This window comes from Mchenga conophoros, linkage group LG16 (assembly GCF_057382185.1).
Source record: "Mchenga conophoros isolate Kocher_MC1m ecotype Shallow Benthic linkage group LG16, M_conophoros_male_GT1.1, whole genome shotgun sequence".
Classification (NCBI taxonomy): Eukaryota; Metazoa; Chordata; class Actinopteri; order Cichliformes; family Cichlidae; genus Mchenga; species Mchenga conophoros.
Genome location: NC_140541.1, coordinates 9,485,854 through 9,500,472, shown reverse-complemented (window position 1 = coordinate 9,500,472; position 14,619 = coordinate 9,485,854). Strand labels below are relative to the sequence as shown.

The following is a 14,619-nucleotide window of genomic DNA, read 5'->3' as shown; positions in this document are numbered from 1 at the left end:
GAGTGTTTCTCATTTCCATGTCTTGTCCATCAGTTCAGCAGCTCCCCTCATTTATTTCCTCTGCTTCAGTCTCCCATCACCAGCTTTTCTTTCCTTCCTTTCAGATGTCAATCACCTCTTTTTTTTTTTAATAATAATAATAATAATAATAATAATAATGGGTTGCATTTATATAGCACTTTTCGGGGCCCTCAAAGCGCTTTACAATTCCATTATTCATTCACTCTCACATTCACACACTCTTGGAGGCAGCTACAGTTGTAGCCACAGCTGCCCTGGGCCAGACTGACAGAAGCGAGGCTGCCATATCGCACCATCGCCCCCTCTGGCCATCACCAGTAGGCGGTAGGTGAAGTGTCTTGCCCAAGGACACAACGACCGAGACTGTGCTGCTTGCTAGGGCCGCAGCTGTTGATTATTTTAGTAATTAAGTAATGTATCGATAATTCCATCGATTAACCGAGTAATCGGATAAGAAATGCTGTTCTCTTATTAATGAACACACAGGTTTTTCAAAATGAACTACTCGTTGGTTTCCATTTTTAGAAATTGCAGTTTTTTAGAGCAAACAGCTGTCGAAAACAAAAAGAAAACAACTTAACCCTTTAAAATGGCACGTAAATACAATCAAATTACATTTTTTAAAGAAAATATTTTCTTAAATGCAAAAATATATAAATAATCTCAAATAGAGCCAAAGTCAAAATAAAATAAGATATACATGGAATCTAACCTAAGGCATATCAATTGACCTTCAGTGGTGATCACAGGAACAGTGCTGCTGTTTAGGACGCTAGAACCATGTTTTCTTTCACTCAGTCTTGGTGATGGCGCCGCCGCCGCCGCTTTGCTCTTCACGGTGTGTAAACAGACTCTGGCTCCACGTTAAACTTTGACACCATCATCATCATCATCTCTGCTGTTGTGTTATCAGTGAGTTTGCCCTTAATGTCAAAGTTTTATTGTCACGCTGCTCCTAAATGCGTTTATATTGCAGGGGTGTTTTAGCTGCAAACGTGTCTCCATGGTGACGCTACGGAGCCATGTGTTAAAGGAAGCATCGAAGCAGAGAATTTGTGTTGAGAATTATTTTGCAATTGAAGTATTCAAATTATGCAATGAATTGTTGCAGCCCTTCTCCTCCTATATACTCCATTATTAGCATTTTCTGCTCTTAAGCGTGCTTCATACAACTCGCCTCATTCACCCATTTACACACATTGACATAAACACTTTTTTTCTATGCTTTCCTACCTAAGTGTTTACTATCTAACATTCGTACATAACCCCCGAAGTTGGAAAACAACTTGGGAGTTAGTATCTTGCTGAAGATATTTGGCATGCAGCCTGAAGCAGGAATTGACCAACCTTCTGATTAGTAGATGAGCTGCTCTACCTCCTGAGCCAAAGCAGCTCACTCATTCCCCATCTTTCACTACTCACTCGCTCCTCAGTGCATTCTCAGCCTTTAAAAGTGCCTCTGTATTTCTAAATAATGTGGCTTTACATGTAGTCTTGTTTATTCTAATCAGTTTTCCCTAAATTCAATTCAGTTCTTCTGTCCACATTCTGGCAATCCTCTTCTCTTTTTATTCCTGTCTTTATACCGGCACCAAACTCTGGTGCCCAAGCTTCTTACTACACCTACTGAGCCAATCACAGGACACCAAGCAGGGGATCTAACAGCCTGACACTTGGAGGGCTAATTAACCTCGGGATCACTGGGGTTCTGCAGAGAAGAGGAATGGAGAGAGTGAGAGGAGAAAGGCTTAGATTGCATGGAGGACATGGGTGAAATTGGGTTAGGAGAAATGCAACTGGGAGAGAAACTGAAACTGGTCAAGATCAGTCACAGTTTAGTTGAATGGAAGGAGGAAGATTAGGGGGGAGGGCAAAATGGCCGCAATATGGGTAAAATAGATGGGCAAGGGAAAGAGGAAAAATAAAGGTTAAGAAAAGAAAAGATGGGGAGAAAAGACAATTATACATACAGTGGGGCAAAAAAGTATTTAGTCAGCCACCGATTGTGCAAGTTCCCCCACCTAAAATGATGACAGAGGTCAGTAATTTGCACCAGAGGTACACTTCAACTGTGAGAGACAGAATGTGAAAAAAAAATCCATGAATCCACATGGTAGGATTTGTAAAGAATTTATTGGTAAATCAGGGTGGAAAATAAGTATTTGGTCAATAACAAAAATACAACTCAATACTTTGTAACATAACCTTTGTTGGCAATAACAGAGGTCAAACGTTTACTATAGGTCTTTACCAGGTTTGCACACACAGTAGCTGGTATTTTGGCCCATTCCTCCATGCAGATCTTCTCGAGAGCAGTGATGTTTTGGGGCTGTCGCCGAGAAACACGGACTTTCAACTCCCGCCACAGATTTTCTATGGGGTTGAGGTCTGGAGACTGGCTAGGCCACTCCAGGACTTTCAAATGCTTCTTACGGAGCCACTCCTTTGTTGCCCGGGCGGTGTGTTTTGGATCATTGTCATGTTGGAAGACCCAGCCTCGTTTCATCTTCAAAGTTCTCACTGATGGAAGGAGGTTTTGGCTCAAAATCTCACGATACATGGCCCCATTCATTCTGTCCTTAACAAGGATCAGTCGTCCTGTCCCCTTGGCAGAAAAACAGCCCCATAGCATGATGTTTCCACCCCCATGCTTCACAGTAGGTATGGTGTTCTTGGGATGCAACTCAGTATTCTTCTTCCTCCAAACACGACGAGTTGAGTTTATACCAAAAAGTTCTACTTTGGTTTCATCTGACCACATGACATTCTCCCAATCCTCTGCTGTATCATCCATGTGCTCTCTGGCAAACTTCAGACGGGCCTGGACATGCACTGGCTTCAGCAGCGGAACACGTCTGGCACTGCGGGATTTGATTCCCTGCCGTTGTAGTGTGTTACTGATGGTGACCTTTGTTACTTTGGTCCCAGCTCTCTGCAGGTCATTCACCAGGTCCCCCCGTGTGGTTCTGGGATCTTTGCTCACCGTTCTCATGATCATTTTGACCCCACGGGATGAGATCTTGCGTGGAGCCCCAGATCGAGGGAGATTATCAGTGGTCTTGTATGTCTTCCATTTTCTGATGATTGCTCCCACAGTTGATTTTTTCACACCAAGCTGCTTGCCTATTGTAGATTCACTCTTCCCAATCTGGTGCAGGTCTACAATACTTTTCCTGGTGTCCTTCGAAAGCTCTTTGGTCTTGGCCATGGCGGAGTTTGGAGTCTGACTGTTTGAGGCTGTGGACAGGTGTCTTTTATACAGATGATGAGTTCAAACAGGTGCCATTCATACAGGTAACGAGTGGGGGACAGAAAAGCTTCTTACAGAAGACGTTACAGGTCTGTGAGAGCCAGAGATTTTCCTTGTTTGAGGTGACCAAATATTTATTTTCCACCCTAATTTACGAATAAATTCTTTACAAATCCTATCATGTGGATTCATGGATTTTTTTTTCACATTCTGTCTCTCACAGTTGAAGTGTACCTCTGGTGCAAATTACTGACCTCTGTCATCATTTTAGGTGGGGGAACTTGCACAATCGGTGGCTGACTAAATACTTTTTTGCCCCACTGTAAAGATATAGTAGTGACTCTGTACAAGTAAATACAAATCAGACCCGTATAAAACAAACTATTTCAAGCTCTATGGATAGGCGTTGGGTTGAGAGTCACTTGGCCTCACCTCTGCTAAATTAAATGACTGAACTGGGCCTGTTCACTGTGCTGTTGCCTTTTGGACCATATTTAATGGAACTACATAGTACAATTTATTTACAGTCCATGAGGGCAACTCGTTTATATAAAGCATTTTTAAGAGAATTTAGAGACATTCATCAGCAGTTGACATGGCAGGTACGTGATAGAAGTATGAATGATTAAATATAGGCATCATATACAGGAATAAGAAGGGTGGATATTTGTGAAGTGAAAAGGACAGAGGAAAAGAGAGAGAGATACACCGGAAGATTTTATAGTTTTTAACCCTGAGAAAACAGTAAAAGGATACAGAAAGAGATGAAAATTGGCACAGTCATCTTACAATTGTCCCATTTGGATTCATTAAATAAAAGTAGCAGTGTCTTCTCCAGCACAGTGATATCCAAAATACCCACTGGAGCAGCTAATGTAATAAAAGTTCCCTTAGCAGCATGAGTATGAGATTTGTGCCTTACGAAAAAGATGGAGAATTATTAAATGTAAAACAAATGCAATGACAGTGACATGGAGATAAGAGCGTGAGGAAACAAAATTGCGAATATACTCGTGTGAAGTAATAAAAATCAGGCAGGAGAGGAGAGCCCTCTGGTTACTTAGGAGGGAGAGGAGAGTGGAGATTAGAGGGAGGAGAAGAAGAGAGAGGATGAGATTTGAAGCTGCTGTTAACAAGTGAGAGGAGGAGGGAGGCGTGTCGCTGTGTTTTCATTAATAGCCTGGTTTGATGCTCTTATACCTGTGTGCATTAGGCAGGGGATTCAGGCATAAGCTTCCAGCTATACTATAACATTCAGGAAAGGTTTAGCTAGCTTAGGCTAAACCTTAGAAATATGGTCATGGCATTACTCTGGCTTTTGCATGGGCCTTTTACAAAACAGGTAATATCCCAGCTTGGAGTGAGCCATATTTTTCTTCCTGGCAGTGTAATTGGCAGCAAAAGTGTTATTAAACTTGGCCCTTGTGAATATCAAAGATTTGTTCAACCTAAAGAGAGCAGCTGTACCCAGCTTCCCCAGTCAGAGCACTGAGGCTGGAACCAGGCCATAGTCTGCATTTCCATTTGGGAGATTAAATACATCACTCTTAGTCGAGTTTAATCACTTTCCGGTGCATATAGGAGTGCAAGTTGCCCAATATTACATTGAGGTTAGCTGCTTCTGTGTGTGCACCATCATTGTACTATAGTACTACAAGTACTATAAGCTACTTGTAGACGTGTGCACATCCTTAAACCAGTAATCTCGGCATTCAGTCTTCTTGGATAGGTGTGTGTGTGTGTGTGTGTGTGTGTGTGTGTGTGTGTGTGTGTGTGTGTGTGTGTGTGTACACACAGTATTTATTGGCTTGGCAATATTTGGCCACTCTTCCTCGCAGAAGCACTCCAAATCTGTCAGCTAGAGAGGGCATCTTCTGTGCACAGTCCTGTGCAGGTCAGTCCACAGATTGTTCTGTTGGATTTAGGTCTGATCCAAATGACTGATTTGGATGTGTACTCTGTGTCATTGTCCTGTTGGATGGTATAAGTCCTCTTCATCTGCAGCATTCTGGCACTTTTGCTGTTTGATTGGTATTTGACTGGTATAATTTCATCCACTTAAGGAGGGGATTATATGGGACTAAAGCCCCAGTTCCAGCTGAAGAAGAGCATCCTGAAAGTGTAAGAACAAAAAGTGTTGTTTTTAGACAAAAGTACCTTTTGGAATTGTGGCCAAAAAATTCAGTCTCACACATTTTCCTTCATGCTTTTGGGAGAATTTATGCTTACGTTTGTTTGTTTTGGGGGTTTGGGTTTTTTTGTTTTGTTTTTTTGCAAATTGTACTTGGGTTTGGATTAGAGCTGGGCAATAGAACGATAGCGATATGTATTGTGAAATAACTTTTTCTCGATAGAAAAATTAAACTATTGTGATAGGCCTCATCGCTCTTGTCCTCTTAAAAAAAACAACAGCCAATCCAAATTAAGTAGTGCAGAGCCGAACCAATCACAGCCGCAGCGTCGCGTCACGTGACTTGTTACGTACAGCACAAGTGCCAAGCCGCACATGTGTATTTGTTTTGGGAAGCAGCCAGCCGCCGTGCCGCCCGGTAATGGAGGAAATGAGTGTGCCGACTAGAGAAAAATCGACCGAGAGCGTGACCGAAGGTTACCGAAGAGAAAACAGATGATGGTTCCAATGCCGGAGAGATTGTTGAGCGGAAGAGCCATAGAAGTTCCGTAATGTGACGGTATTTCAGCTATTTCAAGTCTGACAAAAAACAGAGTAGCGTGCACTGTAAATTGTGCCGAAAGCAAGTCTGGAAATACAATAAAGCGGTGCAGCTCAATCTCTGACTGGAAGCGCTAATTCGTCATTCGGCTTTTGTCAGACTAAAGTAACTGTTAAAACCGTTTGAAAAGCTAAGCTATACAACAAGGAGAGATTGAGAATTTACTTTTAGTTCTCAGTTTATTTGATACTGACAAAAGTTAGTCAGTTTTGTCTGTTCTTCTGTAAAACAAACTAATATTTATTTCTAGAATTAATATTTTGTTTCTAAGTGGAATTGACAATTTAGTAGTCTGTTTCGTTTATTCTATTTTGAAACTTAAACGCTTTAGCGGCTGCCTTTTGTGTAGTTTGCAATATTTGCCTTTATTTATCTGAAAAAGTCTCATGTTCCTTAAGTACATCTACCCTGTTGAACTTATTATGGGAAATAAATATTTAAATAAAAACAAGCTGCTGATTATTTCACATTTTACTTGTGAGCAACGGCACATTTAAATCTTACAAATATAGTTATTTGGCTTATATCGTGATATATATCGTTATCGCCTGAAATGAAAAAAAAAAACATATCGTGATATGAAAAAATCTCATATCGCCCAGCTCTAGTTTGGATGCTTTTCTTTGCCAGAAAGGCTTCCGTCTTGCAATCCTGCCCCATAGTCCAGACAAATGGAAAATACATATTGAGATTGTTGTTACATAGTACACAACTGGTGCTTTCCAGAAATTCCTGCAGCTCCTTTAGTGTTACTCTAGATCCTCTGATAGGCTCCCGAGCTAGTTTTCACCTTGTCTTTTCATCAGTTTTTGGGGGACATCCAGTTCTTTGCGGTGTCAGTTTTTGATGACTGTCTTCACTGTGTTCCTGGTATATTCAGTGCAGTGGAAACTTTGGTACCTTTCTTCTGACTGATACCTTTCAACAGTGAAATCTCTTTGATGCTTTGTAAGCGGTCTGTGAACCAAAGCTTTTGATGCAGCAGGCAACTAAGTAAATGTCAGGAAGGTCCTGCTAGGACCGCTGAACTGTATTTGGGGTTAATCAGTCTCTTTAATTGATAGCAGGTGTGTACACAAGAAGACAGAACGCTGTCTGCTGCTTCAACAGCGTATTCCTTTAAAGGTGTGCCGACTAACAGATTTGTTTGTTGAAATAATTGAATTGCTTTGAAATCATTGTCAGTGAGTTATTGTGGTCTCATTTTTTTTTTTTTAACCTCACTAAAACCTGGTATTTAAAGAGGTATGTGTACACCCTTTATAGCCACTGTACTAAGAATAGTTGCTATTCATCATTCCATAGCATTCATTAAAGTAGTTCCTGCAACTCCAAATTCATCCGAATATGTTGTCTTCCATTTTTTCTTAGTTTAGTTTGATATGCGGGGGAGAAGAATTCAGTGCATCATGCAACAATACACAGGAACATGTGCCTGTGGCATCAAAGCTAGTGGATGGTTCAGTTCTAACTGTAATCTTTAGTCTTTTAGAAATATGTAGAGTGTAATTTACCATTTTGTTTCTTGTTGAATGACCTGACATCTTTGTAGCATGTTGCCCCGTTCCTAGAACCCAGTTAGTTGAGTGAGCAATAAAGTCATTAGCCTAAACAATGAAAATAAGATCCAAGTTATCAAAAACTCCAGCTGAATTGTGCTGTAAGCTGTTTTGAAGTGGACTGCGAACCATACATGAGAAAATAACAAGTATTTTTGAAATATGTGATTGCAGAGTCGTGACATTATTTCCCTCGTCTTCATCTTGCATAAACATAGTAAATTGGTCTCTCTCTCTGTGTGTACACACAGTATTTATTGCTTAAAAGTAACTGTGCGGTTCTTGTGTGCTTTTAGCAAATTTATGCACATTTTTATTGCATATGTTACACCTGCGCTCGTCTACCTCTCAATTCAGCCACCCACTTGCCACCAACACATCCTCCAGCTCCAGCTTTACCACTAATGAATGATTAAATAGCTGCCATGTCAGTTTGAGCCAAGCAGTGAGTCATTGTTGGACTCTCTAGTGTCCTGGTTAGACCCCCGCATTGCAGCTTGCCCTCAGATGATGGATGTGTCGGCATGCGAACTGCATCTATGCTAGGCCCAAACATCCAGCAAACTAATAGACTTTGTTAACTAATGCATTAATGACCCCAATCAAAATGAGGATTTGATCTGATCCCATGCAGCAAGGAGATTGAAATACTGATTAATTCTAGCTGTTGTTTGAGCCCAGTCTGATTTCCTGGATTCATTTGAGTTCTTTATTCAGATTTCTTTCCTAGCATATGATGTTTCTGGCAATAAGAAATGCAGACACATGATTCACAGTCTTTGACAAGGTAGAAAAGGCCATTCTGCTGTTAAAATTTTTATACCATTGCTGAGCTTTTGTGGTCCTGCTCACTTTAAGCTGTCATGTTTGGCATGATTAGACACATCTTCTCCCATCAGTTTCCTTCTTCTAGAAGCCTTTTTACTGAAGGTGAAAGCAGTGACTTACTGTGTTGGCTCCTCTCGTGTCATTTCCAATGACAGACGTTAATATTTTAACTGAATCGTCTGGATGACATGTTTTATCAAATTTGAAGGTCTGTCATCAGATTTGTTGGGATACTTCAGTGAAATCACACACTGTGAACCAAACAAACAAAAAGATGCATTCTCACCAGCTGTTGAGATCCCAGGTTTTAATATGAATATTCTTTTGTAAATTGATTTTTTTTTTTAATTACATTGTAAAATGTTATTGTTGAGCTTTTAAAACATAATGTTTTCAAATATGTTGTTTCATGCAAGTATCTTACACCAGGGATGTTTTAACATCATGTAAAGCTCTGGGAATAAACAGCAATTAGGGTTGGGAGAGATGTTAAAATCGACAGTCTACAAATATACATTCAAGGAGGTGTGAAACATTAACCTGTGTGTCTCTTACCTTTTATTGTTAACATAATGATTAAAATCCAGCTAACACAGAACCTTTCAGAATCAGCTTTATTGACAAGTATGTGTGAACTGGGCTCCGGCTATTTCTTTGCTTTCAGTGTACAGAACAGAGTAGACGGCAGACAATACTGAGAACATGACACCAACACGTGTAGCATGTTCATGTTGCGTTTACAGAGTTGATGGCACTGTTGATTATAAAGGGTTTAATAATTCCCATATTGACACATGTGGGCACACATGCCTATTCGCTTTAATGTACAGTTAGGTCAGTAAATATTTGGACACAGACAATATTTTTTCTAATTTTGATTCCATACATTACCACAATGAATTTTAAAGGAAATAACTTCAATGCGGTTGAAGTGCAGGCTTTGAGTAGGTTGAAAAAGATTGCATAAAAATGTGATGAACTAAAGCATTTTTACCACAATACCTTTAATTCAGGGGCTCAAATGTCATTGGAAAAATTCAGTAACTAAAAATAAAATCTTCATTTCTAATATTTGGTTGAAACCTTTTGCTGGCAATGGGTCTAGTCTTCAACAAGCGAAATGCATGCTATATTATGTATCTGTATTATGAAACACTGCCCAATAAATTTGACTGCATTTAGCTGGATTTGAGCTGACAGTACGTCTCTGACCACCTCAGATTTCATTTGACTCCTTCTGTCCTGTGTCACATCATCAAGTACTAGCGTCCCAGTGCCACTGGCAGCCATGCACGCCCAAGCCATCACACGGCTTCCACTGTGTTTTATAGTTGATTTGGTACGCTTTGGATCAGGAGCTGTTCTGCGCCTTTTCCATAGGTTGATCTTGGTTTTATCTTTCCAAAGAATGTTTTCTCCAGAGCTGTGCTGGCTTTTTGATTTTCTTTTCTTTTTTTCTTTGTTTTTTCTTTTTTTTGAATAGAAAGTCCAATCTAACCTTTCTATTCTTGAGGCTTATCAGTGGCTTGCACTCATTTAAAACAAACCTTCATTATCAATAACAGAAAATGGCACAAAAAATAAATGCTGACAGAGAGCTGACAGATCTGTTTGTACTGATACATGTTGGATATAAATAGAGGGGGGAGTGAGTGTTGTTAAGAGTGTTAAAATAGAAGATCATATAATGAAGTGACCCTGATGTTCTGTTTAGTAGCTCCATGACAAAATACATGATTTCAGTCCAACCGTATATTCCTGTGCTGCTCTCAAGCCTCACTGCACAACCTGTGTAACTCCGGCTACGTCCACACGTACACGGGTATTTTTTGAAAGCGGAGATTTTCTGTTTTCGTTTGTAAAAAAAAATCCCGTCCACACGTAAAAGCCAAAAACGAAGGAAAACGCTGCCGGGAACATGCCAAAGCAGCAGGTAGCGATATATTCCTGACCGTGTAGAAATGTTGGCCAATCAGAAGTCTAGAAGCCTGGGTGGGAAAGAGTAAACAAAGATGGCGCATAGAAGCAGCACTGAGTCCTATGTGTGGAGGACTCAGTGCTGTGTGTGTATATCTAAGCATTTAAACACTGCAGAGAGGAAAAATGAACAGTAACGTTATTTTGTCTAAGTCCGCCATGGTAGAAATTCATTTCACCGAAACAATAACCTAGCGCACAGTGTGACGTCAAACTGTAGAAACAGTCATTGGTCCACACGTAAACGCAAAAACTGAGTTTTCGAAAATATCCACCCTGGCAGGAGTTTTTAAAAAATCTCCATTTTCAGTGACCGAAAACGCCGTTTACATGTGGACAAAAGGTGCAAACGCATAGAAAAATCTGCGTTTTCAAAAATACCCGGGTACGTGCGGACGTAGCCTCCCACTTCCCCCTCTGTGCTCACCTCAGGCTTTTTTGTTTTTGTTTTGTTTTTGTTTGTTTTTTTTAAATCAGGGTTGTTTTGTCCCTGCTTTTCATTGGGCTTAGTGCTTCTAAACTGCAGCTGTAAATGGCTAACAAGTAAAGGCTGACTCATGCTGTAGACCATAGGTGTCAAACTCTGGCCCCCGGGCCAAATTTGGCCCGCAGCCTAATTACATGTGGCCCGCGAAGCCATACCAAATTATTATTAGAGCTGGCCTACTGGTATTATACAGCTAATATATATATTGCTTAGTATTAAGCTTTGCTTGTTCCATATTCAGTTTTTTTAGCAAAACTTGTTTGAGTCCATAAGAAAAGATTCATTCTTATATCTGGAGGAAGATTTTTTTTCCAATAAATATTAATGTTAGCCCAGTTTTGAATTTTGGCCCACTGTGTATTTGAGTTTTACACAATCCTGCTTTAGACGGATGCCAGCCTTCGGCTGGATGAGAGCTTCCCAGTCGCCACCTTTCATCAGGTTTAACACAAACCTGTAGCTCATCTTGCCTTTCAGTGGGTTTTGTTGAAGTGCTGATTGTGTGCCGGTAATAATGAAAACCTTTTTAGTTGGGCTTAGTCTGAAAACTTTGGGTGCAGAGAGAAAATATGTGCAAGTTGAAAATAGGTTTATGCAGGCAGTATTCAACACTTTCCCCTTCCAGCACTAATCCACACATGGGATCTGAGGCAGGAAGCAACTCTGGTACTTTAAGACACATTCAAACAGCTTGCAAAATAAAAATTAACTCAACATCGAGTGTACGGCTGCTACATTCTCTCGCTCTCGCTCCTTTTTTTTTTGCTTATACTCAAGTGAAAGCCTCAACAATGATAGGGCTTCACTATTTCAGGAGCAAATCAGACCTGTTATATCTGAGAGGTCAAAATCCACCCTGCTGCGAACAGCCCATAGATCAAGAGATACTATAGAGATTGTGGGGTTTACCTTCAAAAGATGCTCAGATTTTCAGACATGAACCACAGTATTGTACAGCTAGATGTAACACTGTATGCCTCTGTAGATAAGAAAAGCATTCTTTAGGGAAATGTGCCTGTGGGGGAAGGCATGCCAAGAAGGCTCACTGTTCCCTGTATAGCTCTATTGAAAAGACTTCCCAGCAGAAGCATTATCTGACAGGTTATGGCAGCTCTTTGCACTGAAGGAAATGCAAGAAGCCAAGAGAGGCTCTTGAATGAATTAAGTGGATTAGATGAAGCTAGACTGACATCAGGGCCAGGTTTGCGCTAATGTGAGTACCGGTGCTGACCAGTGTTCAGGCCTGAGCATCACAACCAGTCTTTGAATGTTCTTGTTCACATGTGCTCCTGACTCCAGGTTAGAGTTACCTCATCAGGTTACAGAAGAGAGTGCTGTAAACTGTGAGTACTGTAATCAGTAAGGCTCTATCATAAATATTTGATGTATTTATTTGAACCATGCTGTGGCTGATCTTAACATGTTATAGCCACACAATGTTTCTGCACTCCTCCGCTTCTTTCTCCTATTCATTTACTGTAAACAGAGGTCATTCAGCCTGCACTTTAAAAAATGTGTAGGCAGAGTTCTCTCATCTTTGGTACGTTTTCATTTCTAATGTGAAAATATCAGCGCAAGGTCATGTTGTAAATTGCAAGAAGCTCTCAGCATTTGAATGTACGGGACCAAAAAGGCGTTCCAGGTGAATAACATTTCTGCATCACAGTCGCTGTGTCATCAACCATGTTGTCAGTCACAGTCTTCCAATTTCCCAAACACGAGGAATGCTGTGGTTTGAAGGAAGCTGCAAGGCCAGCAGTACAAGCATTGCACAGAGTGAAATCAGTCAAGTGTGCACATGAAAGTCTTAATTAGGTTCTCCTTTGGAGGCACATTAATTGGGATGAGCAGCCAACTAATTCGAATTGGCAAACAATAACCATGGTAACAACTTTAGACCCAAATAATGTGCGAAATCACCTTAACCACTTCGTGTACTCGTGGTGGCTTTAGTTCAGTGTTTAATCCTCAAGACGTCTTTTCTCTCCTGTCGCTCTCACACGTTCCACTTCATATCTGCTGGCAGGTTACTGCCTTGTTGCTCAGCGCTAATGATTCAAAGATTTTTGTTTCACTTGGACAGCTTTTACTGTCTGATCTGTCTGAAAGTACCTTTCCACTTTGCATCTTTTCCTGCGTGACATGCAAATCAGCAATAACATTAAGAAGCCATTGATCTTAGTGTTTTGTTATACAGCACCACTGGGCTTCACCAAAGCCAGAAATTAATACTGTTCACAGTTATGTATCCAGTGTCACCAGAGAATAGAGCCAATAGGGGAGTGCTGTTTTGCCTGTTCTGTTTAGATATTGGGTATTAGTGATTACTTTGTGCCATTTCCTGTAGCAAGCTGCTTTATTTAATGATTTTTGTGCTGTCTTAATTTTCCAGAATGCTGAGGTGTCAGTGTTTGAGGTCAACATTCGGTTCATAGGAGGATTGCTGGCTGCCTACTACCTCTCTGGACAGGAAGTAAGTACTTATTTGCTTGTGTGTGTTGTATATGAGAGTGTAAGAATTTTTTAGTGTTATTTTTTTCTACATTGGACAGAAAATTGATGAAAAATAGATGTTAGTTCAAATCACCTGGGCTATAATCCTCAAAAATGATCTTCATGTCTCCTTGTTTCATCTCTCCTCTCCTCTCCTATTAAATCCAACAGGCAAATTTTGCTTCTTGGTTTAAGGAGCTGGTGAACATTAAATCCAACCATCCATATTTCTTTTTCTGTTCTTTCCCACCTCTTCTCTGTCCATCCAATCCGCTCCAACTTTCATGCCCAGCCGAGCAGTGCTCCCTCTATAATAGGAGCAAATACATCAAACTCGCCCAGCACAACCTCCACGACTACTGTGCTCCCAAGAATTTATATGGGGGGGGGGTTACTGCCCGCCAACAGATCTCGAAAGAAATCAGTGCTTTTCTTAGCCTTTTCACTTCACCACAAATACAGCTCTGACACAGTTGCTAACTTTCAATATTGTCTCCTGTAAATCCTGATTTCCCTTCCTTTAGTCTTTGTTTCTCAAACCACAGCTGTCAGAAATGCCTACAAGTACACCCTGAAGATACAGAAATCAAGCGGTGTTTTTTGCGAGTAGACAGCCAGTGAAGTTCTCAAAATAAACCACGATGGGCTGAGTAGGCATTTTGCTTTGATTATAGGGCCACACCTTTAGATGAAGGCTGCTGTGGTTCATCTAAAGGTGAAGGTTGTTTTTGTAAAGACAAATCTATTGTCTTGTCCTGTCACTAATATTGTTCTCTTCATACCTTTCATGTACATCAAGAAGTAGTCTGAAAAAAAAAAATTTCCGGTCTTTTAAGTGACATTTGTGAAAAATATGATCAGTTTAGTAGCAGACACCCCATTCACATTAACTTGATGCTAGTGGTCAAGACTTTTGTGGCATTTTCTTGCCCTTTATGCTTTGCTCATTCTGGGAAACCATCAGCTTATTCTGCTGTCCTAATGTCTATTTTTGCAGTGAAGCCATCTGGTCAGAGAATGTGTGTGGGGTGAGCCAGTCATTTAACTGCTAAGACGAAAGCTCAATCGGATGATAGCCAGTGGTTTTAAAATGCATTTAAATAACCGCAGTTATTCATTTGCTCTTGATAAAGGCTTTGTACCTGCTATAGATTGCATATAAATGATAGATCAGAGGCAGGGTTGCTAATTTGTCAGCTAGTTAAATGTGTTTTTAAACTGTATGGCTCTAATAAACATAATCATTAACTGTACCATGTAGCAGAGACATCA

The 14,619-nt window shown here is 40.5% G+C and overlaps 1 protein-coding gene across 3 annotated transcripts in view; it reads left to right on the top strand.

Annotated features, from left to right (window-relative positions):
• The window catches only part of man1a2 (mannosidase, alpha, class 1A, member 2), a 150,916-nt gene that overhangs the window by 67,463 nt on the left and 68,834 nt on the right, over window positions 1-14,619 (top strand). For all 3 annotated transcript variants that reach the window (XM_085250374.1, XM_085250375.1, XM_085250376.1), the window contains exon 6: window positions 13,247-13,327. In XM_085250374.1, the coding sequence (XP_085106500.1) occupies window positions 13,247-13,327 (81 nt within the window). The remainder of the gene's footprint in view (window positions 1-13,246; window positions 13,328-14,619) is intronic.